Source organism: Malus sylvestris, chromosome 6 (genome assembly GCF_916048215.2).
Source record: "Malus sylvestris chromosome 6, drMalSylv7.2, whole genome shotgun sequence".
NCBI lineage: Eukaryota > Viridiplantae > Streptophyta > Magnoliopsida > Rosales > Rosaceae > Malus > Malus sylvestris.
The window spans coordinates 26,895,521-26,907,387 of record NC_062265.1 but is presented as its reverse complement, the minus strand read 5'-3'; the positions used below and the strand labels follow the sequence as shown (position 1 = coordinate 26,907,387).

Genomic DNA, 11,867 nt, shown 5'->3' with positions numbered 1-11,867 from the left:
ATGCATTTCCTTCCAATTTTTTGTGATAAACTAATAGATAATTGACTAAATAAACATCCTACAAAGTTTCAATAAAAATTTCCAAGTTTTTCTTACAATTTCCGTGGTTTCCATGTAATTTTTATCGATATCGATATTTTACCGATATTTCCATCGATATTTCCGTGTTTTCGGATTACCGATATTACCGATATTTAATACCTTGGTAACAACCAAGAGAGCAAGTAGTGAGAAGTGAGAAGAAGCAACAAAGCTTCTAAGAGTGTTTGAGTGTTTCCTTTTGTACTAAGTTTGTGAGTGAATAAAAATCTTGTGTAAAAACTTTGAGTATTCTTTATTTCTCTTGCCTATCAATTCCGCTGTGTTACATACTCCTTTGTGAGATAAATAACTCCAAAGTAGTGAAGTCTTTTTAAGCCCCAACAAAGTGGTATCAGAGCTATGGCTAGCAACGCTATGGTAGCCTTCCAAGTTCCAGTGCTCGATAACAACAACTTCGATAATTGGAGTATCAAAATGAAGGCCATTTTGGGAGCACACGATGTATGGGAAGTCGTGGAGAAAGGCTACACTGAGCCTGGAGATGAAGCTACTATGTCCCAACCCCAGAAGGAGAGTTTGAAAGATTCAAGAAAGAAAGACAAGAAGGCTCTCTACCTCATCTACCAAGCATTAGATGACAATGGCTTTGAGAAGGTCTCAAGTGCAACCGCTGCCAAGCAAGCATGGGAGAAGCTTCAAACCTCTTACAAAGGATCTGAACAAGTGAAAAATGTTCGTCTTCAAGTATTAAGAGGTGAGTTCGAATCTCTACAAATGAAAGGGTCTGAATCAATCTCTGATTATTTCTCAAGAGTCTTAGTTATTTCTAATCAATTAAAAAAGAAACGGTGAAAAGTTGGAAGATGTTAGAATTATGGAGAAGATACTACGCTCGTTGGACCCCAAGTTCGAGCACATTGTTGTGACGATTGAAGAAACTAAAAACTTGGAAGAAATTAGTATAGAGCAATTAATGGGTTCGCTACAAGCATATGAAGAGAAACATAAGAAGAGGCAAGGGAATGATGAACAACTCCTCAAGATGCATGTCCAGCCAAAGAAGAAAGAAGAAAGCTTCGACAATGAGAGAAGCCAGTACGAAAGAAGTCGTGGTCGAGGACGCGGATGTGGACGTGGACATGGTTGGAACTTCAACAACCATAACAACTACGAATGAGGAGGAAGCTCAACAAAAGGTCATGGAAGAGGATGCTCAAACTTAAGGTATGAAAAATCTCAAGTTCAATGCTACAACTGTCAAAAGTTTGGGCATTATGCTTGGGAATGTAGAGCTTCAAGCAACAGACTTGAGAACATAAATTATGTGAAAGAAAAGAAAGAAGATAATGGTGTTGTGCTACTAGCATGCAAGAACAATGATGGAGACCCACATGTGCGGAAGAAGAAGCATGTTCGTAGAGCTTAATTAATCGGTGAGTGGCAATGTTTCTTTTGGAGACGAATCCAAAATACTCGTCAAAGGAAAAGGTAACATCCTAATTCCCATGAAAAATGGCGGTCACCAATTAATTTCAAATGTCTACTACGTGCCCAATATGAAAAGCAACATTTTGAGATTGGGTCAACTCTTAGAAAAAGGTTATGATATTCACTTGAAAAATTATAGCATTTTTCTTAGAGATGACAAAGGAAGATTAATTGCCAAGATGAAAATGTCAAAGAATAGGATGTTTCCTATGAATATTCAAAATGATGTTGCAAAGTACTTCAAAACATGTTACAAAGACACATCCTGGCTTTGGCATCTTCGTTTTGGGCATCTTAACTTTGGAGGACTGGAGTTATTATCCAAGAAGGAGATGGTGAGAGGCTTACCGTGCATCAGTCGCCCTGATCAAGCTTGCAAAGGATGTTTACTTGGGAAACAGTTCAGGAAAAGCTTTCCAAAGGAGTCAACCACAAGAGCCCAGAAGCCACTCGAGCTTATTCACACTGATGTGTGCGGTCCAATAAAACCAAGCTCTTTGGGTAAAAATAATTATTTCCTTCTCTTCAATGATGATTTTTCAAGGAAAACCTGGGTATATTTCTTGAAGCAGAAATCAGAGGCCTTTGGAGCATTCAAGAAGTTCAAAGCCGTTGTAGAAAAAGAAAGTGGTTGCAAGATCTAAGCCATGAGATCTGATTGAGGAGGAGAATTCACTTCGAACGAATTTCAAGAATTCTGTGAAGCCAATGGAATTCGTAAACCTTTGACAGTTCCAAGATCCCTTCAACAAAATGGTGTGGCGGAAAGAAAAAATCGAACCATCCTTGACATGGCTCGAAGCATGCTCAAAAGCAAGAGATTGCCTAAGGAGTTATGGGAAGAAGCTGTAACATGTGCTGTTTACCTATCAAATTGGTCTCCAACAAGAAGTGTGTGGGGAAAGACTCCACAAGAAGCATGGAGTGGAAGAAAACTAGGTATCTCCTATCTAAGAGTTTTTGGAAGCATAGCCCATGTACATGTACTAGACGAGAGAAGAACCAAACTCGACGATAAAAGTGAGAAGTTTATCTTCATCGGCTATGACTCAAATTCAAAAAGCTATAAGCTATATAATCCAAACAATGGGAAGACAGTGATTAGTCGAGACGTGACGTTCGATGAAGAAGGAGAATGAGAATTTTGCTCTCATACAGGTGATCTTCACTTCTTTCCTCAGTTTGAAGAAGAGAATGAACAAGGGATGATGGAGCAAACAAGAGAGGTTCAACAAGAATCCATTATTCCACCTGCTTCACCAACATCAACCAATCATGGTAATTCACCAGCATCAGCATCATCAAGTAGGAGTCTAAATGAAAGAGAAGTACCACGCACAAGAAGTCTACGAGATCTTTATGAGGTAGCTGAAAGACTTGATAATCCTACACTTTTCTGTTTCTTTGCTGATTATGAACCAGTTGACTTCCAAGAAGCACTGCAAGATACTAAGTGGAGGAAAGCAATGGATGAAGAAATTGAAGCAATCCAGAATAACGATACATGGGAACTCGCTATTCTTCCAAAAGAACACAAAGCCTCAAGTGGGTGTATAAGACAAAGAAAAATGTCAACGGAGAGGTCGAAAGATACAAGGCAAGATTAGTGGCGAATGGCTATAGTCAAAGAGCCGGAATCGACTATGATGAGGTATTTGCACTCGTTGCTCGGTTGGAAACTATACGATTGCTAATTTCTTTGGCAGCTCAAAACAAATGGAAGATTCAACAAATGGATGTGAAGTCCGCTTTCCTAAATGGAGTCATTGAAGAAGAAGTCTACATTCAGCAACCGACAGGTTATGAAATCAAAGGGCATGAAGACAAGGTTTTGAAGTTGAAGAAAGCCCTCTATGGGTTAAAACAAGCGCCACAAGCATGGAATAGTCGCATAGACAAGTACTTTCAGGAGAACAACTTCATCAAGTGCCCTCATGAACATGCTCTCTACATCAAAGTCAAAGATGGAGATATTCTAATTGTGTGCTTATATGTGGATGATCTAATCTTCACCGGAAGTAATCCAAGCATGTTTGAAGAGTTCAAGAGAATGATGACCAAAGAATTCGAGATGACTGACATCGGGATGATGGCATACTACATAGGCATTAAAGTCAAGCAGAACGAAGAAGGCATTTTCATCTCCCAAGAAAGCTACACAAAGGAGTTACTGAAAAAGTTCAAAATGGATGACTGCAAGCCCATAGGCATGCCAGTGGAGTATGGAGTCAAACTAACCAAGCATGACAGAGGAAAAAGCGTAGATCCAACATTTTTCAAAAGTCTAGTTGGAAGTTTGCGTAACTTGACATGCACAAGACCAGACATTCTTTATGCCATCGGATTAGTCAATCGCTACATGGAGAATCCCACAACTACACATTTGAAGACTGCCAAAAGAATTCTTCGATACCTTAAATGTACTATTAACTTTGGCTTGTTCTATTCAAGTTCTGATAACTACAAACTTGCTGGATATAGTGACAATGATTGGGCAGGAGATTTTGACGATAGAAAAAGCATTACTGGATTTGTGTTCTTCATGGGAGATACTGCATTCACATGGATGTCAAAGAAGCAACCGATTGTCACTCTCTCTACCTGCGAAGCTGAATACGTAGCTGCTACCTCATGTGTTTGTCATGCAATATGGCTGAGAAACTTGCTGAAAGAATTAAGCATGCCACAAGAAGAGCTAACAGAGATCTATGTCGACAACAAGTCTGCAATAGCTTTAGCAAATAATCCAGTATTCCATGACAGGGGCAAACACATAGATACCCGCTATCATTACATAAAAGAGTGTATTGCAAGAAAAGATGTGCAAGTGGAATACGTGAAGTCACAAGACCAAGTCGCTGACATATTCACCAAACCACTCAGGCAAGAAGACTTTGTCAGATTAAGGAACACAATTGGCGTCACAAGACAAGATTAAGGGGGGATGTTGAATTGTAATCTTGTCTTGACCCAAAGATAATCGATCCAGCCCATGCATAAAGAAAGATCCATGCACATGCTAGAGAATTCTAGCAAAGTTCAAGTTGGTGGAAGAGTCTAGAATAATGGTGAGGATTCCACCAACATACAAGATTAGTGTAGATAATTCTAGCTTAGGAAGGTAGTGGAATTATCTAGATAGCATGATGCTTCCATGCTTCTCCAAGGTTCCATCCATGCCTATAAAAGGAGAAGGTATCCACACCATTTGTAACAACCAAGAGAGCAAGTAGTGAGAAGTGAGAAGAAGCAACAAAGCTTCTAAGAGTGTTTGAGTGTTTCCTCTTGTACTAAGTTTGTGAGTGAATAAAAATCTTGTGTAAAAACTTTGAGTATTCTTTCTTTCTCTTGCCTATTAATTCCGCTGCATTACATACTCCTTTGTGAGATAAACAACTCCAAAGTAGTGAAGTCTTTTTAAGCCTCAACATGCTGAGGGTAGCAAACAAATATTGATTGTGAAGACTGTTAAAAAGGATATTGCAGTTGTAGGTCATCGGCAATGAAAACATCCTCCTTGTTGCCCAACAAGATTCCACCTGAGCCACAATAAACAGGTACTCTTTTTTTTTTGGTGAAGAATAAACCGGTACTTTCACCAAGGCATCAGCATGACTTTTCTTCGTCTTTAAATTCCAGTTCTTCGAAACATAAAGCCAGAACATGCAACAATCCTCTTTTAGAACTTTCCCAAACTTTCTAAAGCTTCAAGTAATCATCAACCAAAGGTTGGGATCGTACTCTAAATGCACAAGAGAAGAAATTAGGCAATTCTTGCTCTTAGTGTTTCTTCAAAACAGTTAACTGCAAACCAAACAGCTCATCCTTGTCATATATAATGCATTCATCTGCACCAACCCACCCTCCATTTTTATCACCTTTCGGAAGCAGATCTTTTGGTTAGCCTCACTACTGGCTCCCACTTAAACTCGCTCAAGTAATTATATACTCGAACAAAGGTTGAAAATTCATCCTGTTGATCAAGGTGCCTAGCAATCAAGGCACATCCTTTTTTCACTTCGACAATCACCCCAATTGCAGCGAGCTCATTTTTGCAGGTCGTAATTTTAGAGGGGTGAAGTCACGATTTAGTTCATGAATTATCAGTTAAAATTAAGTCCTGAATTATTTTTTTCAGTAAAATAAGTTTTTAAATTCATTAAAAATTACTAATTTCATCTCTACTATTATTTTCAAAACTATTTTATCTAATTTTTCGTCAACTTAAGTCACTTGACACACTTTAGAATGTAATGCCGTCATTTTCTTGTCTACAAGTCTTTAACATTTCATATAAGTTGCAAATCTAATGACTAATTTACCCTTCGAAAACTTAACTTACACTATTTCTTATGAAAAAACTACCAATTTACTCTCCAAATTTTTTTTTCCGAAAACTCTCCAAAATTAACTCCATACACTATTTCTTTATGAAAAACTACCAATCTACCCTTCAAGTAATGTGACTTCAATTGACGGAAAATTGAATATAATAGCTTCGAATATATTATTAGGGATATAATTGGCATATTTTTATAATTCAAGGCTAATTTTTCTGAAAAAATGGTTTATGAATCTAATTTTCACTGAGATGATAATTCAAAAACTAAATTGACAATTCATTTATTTTAGAGTCATAAAATTCTTCATTAATAAAAGTGTTGAATACGTGGTTCATTTTTATTGGACCTTTCAATATTGTTAGCTAGCAACCCATTTGTTTCACTTTTTCGGTTTTGTATTTGAGTGCCACATGGGTGGCTTTAGGGTTTAAGGCAACAACTCCACTTTATAAAGGCATCATGCCTTTTTGGGTTTTCGAGAGAAGAGAGAGCAGCCGTACAGAAAAGAAAAGGAAAGCTTTTGGGTCAGCTCCTCGTGAGGCTCACCAGGGACAATGCTTTCTTCAACAATCTTTGCCTTTATAGACTCCCTGGCAACATTCAATCCTTCATAAAAAGAGCTATGAACAGGCAGAAACTTGAACATACTAGTCAAGCTAGAAACGGGAGCATCTTCTATAGATCTGACAAGCGAGATAAATGCATTCACAAATGCAGTTGGCACACAATCGAGAATCCCCTTATTCCATTTGCTGTCCAGAAGAATTCTTTCCCTTGATGAGGCAAGAAGTAAATCAGCTTGAATTATGAAGGGAACTTTCTCAGAAATTGTAATATACTTCATTATTATTTGTTTACAAGAGGGAAGCCCTCTCTTATAGAGGGCTAAAAACTACACTAGTCCTAACAAGTGGACAAGCCAAATGATGATCACATGAGGAAAACATCGAAGAGGAAAATAAGGAGAAAAGGAAAGGAAAGCAAAGTAATGATGGCTAGCTATAATGATGGCTGTCTATAAAGTAAAGTAATGATGGCTAGCTAGATGAATAATTACAAGTCTATTGTCTATACCAATAATGTCTAGCAGCTATTGTTGACACTCCCCCTCAAGTTGGTGCATAGATGTCATGAATGCCCAACTTGCTTAGTGAGTTGTGAAATACTGAACATGTGACTGCTTTGGTGAGCATGTATGCTAATTGATCTTCAGATTTAACGAATGGAACTTCAATAAGTCTTGCCTCAATTTTTTCTTTAATAAAATGCCTATCCACCTCCATATGTTTGGTGCGATCATGTTGAACTGGATTGTGAGCAATGTCAATTGCAGCCTTATTGTCACAATGTAGACGCGGCCTAAATCCCAAATCTCTCAGTAAATTCTTCACCCAAAGCAGTTCACATACTCCATGTGCCATGCTCCGATATTCTGCTTCAGCACTTGATCTAGCAACAACCTTTCGTTTCTTACTACGCCAAGAGACTAGATTTCCTCCAACAATAACAAAGTATCATGATGTTGATAGTCTGTTAGTTACATCACCAGCCCAATCAACATCAGTGTAGCCTTTAACATCTAGATTATCATGTTTTGAAAACATTAATCATTTCCTAGGAGCTGACTTTAAATACCTCAAGATACGATTTACAACATCCATGTGTGTTTCACTTGGTGCATGCATAAACTGGCTTACCATGTTGACTGCATATGCTATATCTAGTTTAGTATGTGCAAGATATATTAGCTTACCAACAATTCGTTGATATCTCTCTTTGTTCGTAGGTATCTGATCAGGATATTCACCAAGTTTGTGATTCAGCTCAATTGGGGTATCTGCTGGTTTGCATGCTAGCATCCCAGTTTCTGTCAAAATATCAAGAACATATTTCCGTTGTGATAGAAATATTCCTTGTTGTGAGCGGGCCACTTCAATGCCCAAGAAATACTTTAAAGCACCAAGATCTTTCATCTCAAATTCACTTGCTAGATACTTTTGCAGTACTGCCTTCTCTTATAGATCATTTCCTGTAACCACCATGTCATCCACATATACAATAAGAGCAGTGATTTTACCTTTCTTATGCTTTAAGAAAAGAGTATGATCTGAGTTGCTTTGCTTGTATCCGAAAAATTTCATCGATTTGGTAAATCTCCCAAACCAAGCTATCGGTGATTGCTTTAAATCATACAACGACTTTTTTAGTTTACAAACGTTGTTGGTCTGATTGGGATCCAGTTTGCATCCTGGGGGAAGCTCCATATAAACTTCTTCTTCTAAATCTCCATGCAGGAAAGCATTTTTGACATTGAATTGTTGCAAAGGCCAATCAAGGTTTGCTGCTAAGGATAAGAGTACACGAATAATGCTTATCTTAGCTACAGGGGCAAAAGTCTCTCCGTAGTCAATGCCATATGTCTGCGTGTAGCCTTTTGCCACTAATCTTGCTTTGTATTGCTCAATAGTGCCATCTGCATTGAATTTTACTGTGTATATCCACCCGCAACCAATTGATTTCTTCCCCTTGGGTAGGTTAGTTAACTCCCAAGTGGAATTTTTCTGGAGTGCCTCCATTTCTTCATTCATTACACGAGTCCACCTAGGATCTTTCATAGCATCCTCTACACTACAAGGAATAGATATAATGGATAATTGATTTACAAATGCCTCACATGATGTAGATAACCTATGGAGGGACACATGGTTAGCAATTGGGTATTTAACCTTGGCTCTAGGATCAAGATCATATAACTGTTTAGGAATCCCTCGAGATTTTCGAGGGGGAAGTTGATAATTAATGGACTCAATTTGCCTTGACTCAGGTATGATCTCAATAGAATTAGATTGATCAGTTACCTGTTGATTATGTTCAGGGGCTGATTGATCATGTGGCACTATCGAAGAAGGCAATCCCAAGCCATCTGGACTTAACGTTGCTGGATGTACTTCTGTGTCTGATGTTGGAGTTGATGATTCTGTTTCTGCATGTATTGTTTGATTACAGTCGTCTGCCGACTTATCAACATTTATCTCAATTTCCAAAATTTCTGCAACAATTTTAATGTTGCTAATGTCTTGGGTATCCTCTTCAAACATATTATTCTCCTCCTGAAGGGGATACTCAATGTCCCCCTTTAAAAAATATGTTTCTTCTTCTTGAAACTGGACACCTGCAGTGATGTATAAAGTTTGGGTAGGAGGATGAAAACATTTGTATCCATTTTTTGTATCAGAATAACCCAAGAATACACACCAGAGGGCACATGGATCAAACTTCCCTCGTTGATGTGAATAAACCTGTACATAAGACACACACCCAAAGATACGTGGTTCTAAGTTTGGGATAGATGGAATGGTGAGAAGGTGGTTAAGTGTTTGGAATGGTGTTTGATATTGGAGAGTACTGAATGATGTTCGATTTATGAGATATGTTGCAGAACACAGTACCTCCCCCCAAAACTTATGATGCATGTTGGCACCATATAAAGATGCACGAACCACTTCTAAGAGATGTCGATTCTTCCTCTCTGCTACACTGTTTTGTTGAGGTGTATAGGCACATGTGGTTTGATGAAAAATACCATGCTCTTGCAAATAGTTATGCAGAGCATGATTGACATATTCTTCTCCATTATCAGACCTGAGTGTCTGAATTTTCTTGTCAAACTGAGTTGCAACATATTGATGAAAAATATTGAACTTGGTAGGAACTTCACTTTTGTGCTTCATTGGAAACACCTAGGTCATTCTAGTACAGTCATCTATAAATGTCACAAACCATCTAAATCTAGAAGTGGTAAGAATTCTAGCAGGACCCCAAATGTCAGAATGAACAACCATGAATGGCACATAACTTTTATTTAATCTTAATGGATAGGAAACATGATGACTTTTGGCCAAAATACAAATTTCACAAGGGAAATCGGATTCTTTGAATTGGGGAAAAAGTTCAGGGAATAAAAGTTTAAGATAACCAAATGAGGGATGTCCTAATCGCCTGTGCCATAACCAAATCTTCTTCATTCGGGTTGATTCGTCTCTGCTTACATGATGCACTTGACTCAATCTATTGCTGCATTCTTCCGTTAAGTCCAAATAATATAGTTTGCCCCTTTTAGTACCACAACCAATCACGACCCTGGTGAGCAGATCCTGGAAAAGACAATATAATGGCAAAAAAGAAACAGAACAATTAAGGGAGTCAATAATTTGAGAAACAGATAAAAGATCGTAATCTAGGGATGGTACAACTAGGACATGATCAAGATTGAGAGAGGAAGTTAGTGAAATAAAGCCTTCTTCAGTAACTAGAGAGATTGAACCATTGGCACTGGTAATGAATGTCTGGTTGGCTGTTTTTAGTGAGTGAAAAATGTTAGCATCAGATGTCATGTGATATGTGGCACCTGTATCAATAATCCACGATCTATTACAAGTATTAGCGGATGTATAATTAGATATACCTAAGGTGTTCAAGGCTTTTGGGACATGGTCAGATGAGCTAACATCTTGAGAAGACTCAGATGTGGTGAATGATGCTCTGCTGGATTCCTTCTTTCGTCCTTTGTGAACCCATCCTTCTGGATAGCCAATAATCTCATAACAGCCTTGAATAGTATGGTTTTTCAATCCGCATTTGGTGTACTGCATAGGTGGTCGATTACGAAATCGATCAGCTGTTGAGGAGTTTATGTTTTGAAGTCGAGGTTCTTGTGGAGATCGAGAATTTGTGGTAAAAAGCACAATAGCTTCAAGCATGGTGGAACTTTCTGACATGGTTCCTTGTCAATTGCTTTCACGTTTGACATGAGAATATGCTCCTTCAAGACCAGGTTTGGGCTCCATCCTCAAAATCTCACCACGAATTTGATCAAACTTGTTGTCTAATCCTGCAAGAAAAATATAGACTCGAAGTCGCTCAATTTCTTGTTGCCTTGATAAGATATCATCTGGGTCCTTCATGTTAGTAGGACTAAGTTGATCAAGTTCTTGAAAAATCTCGGTGAGATTGCTGTAATAGTTAGCAATAGGAGCTCCATTTTGCTTCATGGTAAATGACCTTTTATGAAGATAATAAATTTTGGCTTCATTAGAGCCATTTGAGTAAGTCTTTTTTATGGCATCCCATACCTGCATGGTTGTGTCGTAACGGATGAATCGCTTCATCTGATTGGGTGTCATAGCATCAAATAACCAACTTTTGACTTGGCAATTTTCAACTCGCCACTTGTTATACAGTGGGTCTGTGATTGCAGGCTGCTTGGTATCATCGGAAAGATGCCCATGTTTTTCTCGACTAGCAATTTTCATCTCTATGACTTGATGCCATAGAGAATAGTTGTTTTCATCAAGTTTAATTCGTACAGAGAAATTGGAATTATCATTTTGAATGGTGACCACTTGTGTGGTGGAGTTTGATTCACCTGGTGTGAATGATTGAATTGGTGGGTTTGATACTTCATCATCACTAACCATTGTATAAGCTTAAGATCAGTGAAGTTGAAATAAAAATAAAACTGATATGATGATTGAGATATGATATGGCGGAAGCTTTTTTTTTCTTTCTGTTTTTGAGGTTCAAGAGTCAGTCATGATCGACTGCTCTGATACCATCTCGGAAATTGTAATATACTTCATTATTATTTGTTTACAAGAGGGAAGTCCTCTCTTATAGAGGGCTAAAAACTACACAACTAGTCCTAACAAGTGGACAAGCCAAATGATGATTACATGAGGAAAACACCAAAGAGGAAAATAAGGAGAAAGGAAAGCAAAGCAAGGTAATGATGGCTAGCTATAAAGTAAAGTAATGATGGCTAGCTATAAAGTAAAGTAATGATGACTAGCTAGAGGAATAATTACAATTCTATTGTCTATACCAATAATGTCTAGCACGTATTGTTGACAAACTTTTATCACTATCTTGGTGGGAAGGAATGCATAGACTCCAGGAGATGTGTTTGTTCCTCTATGAAAGAGCTCTGCAATTGGA

General features: G+C 38.1%; 2 protein-coding genes across 3 annotated transcripts in view; one reads left to right on the top strand and one right to left on the bottom strand.

Annotated features, from left to right (window-relative positions):
• Positions 1-11,867, bottom strand: part of LOC126627051 (uncharacterized) — a 93,199-nt gene that overhangs the window by 31,535 nt on the left and 49,797 nt on the right. The gene's annotated exons all lie outside the window — the stretch shown is intronic.
• LOC126627055 (uncharacterized) lies at positions 234-1,304 on the top strand. Its single transcript, XM_050296477.1, has one exon. The coding sequence runs from the start codon at positions 442-444 to the stop codon at positions 892-894; it is 453 nt and encodes a 150-aa protein (XP_050152434.1). The 5' UTR covers positions 234-441; the 3' UTR covers positions 895-1,304.

Bases quoted from the DNA above. Each gene is read 5' to 3' on its own strand.
- LOC126627055 (XM_050296477.1), top strand. From the start codon at position 442: ATGGCTAGCAACGCTATGGTAGCCTTCCAAGTTCCAGTGCTCGATAAC.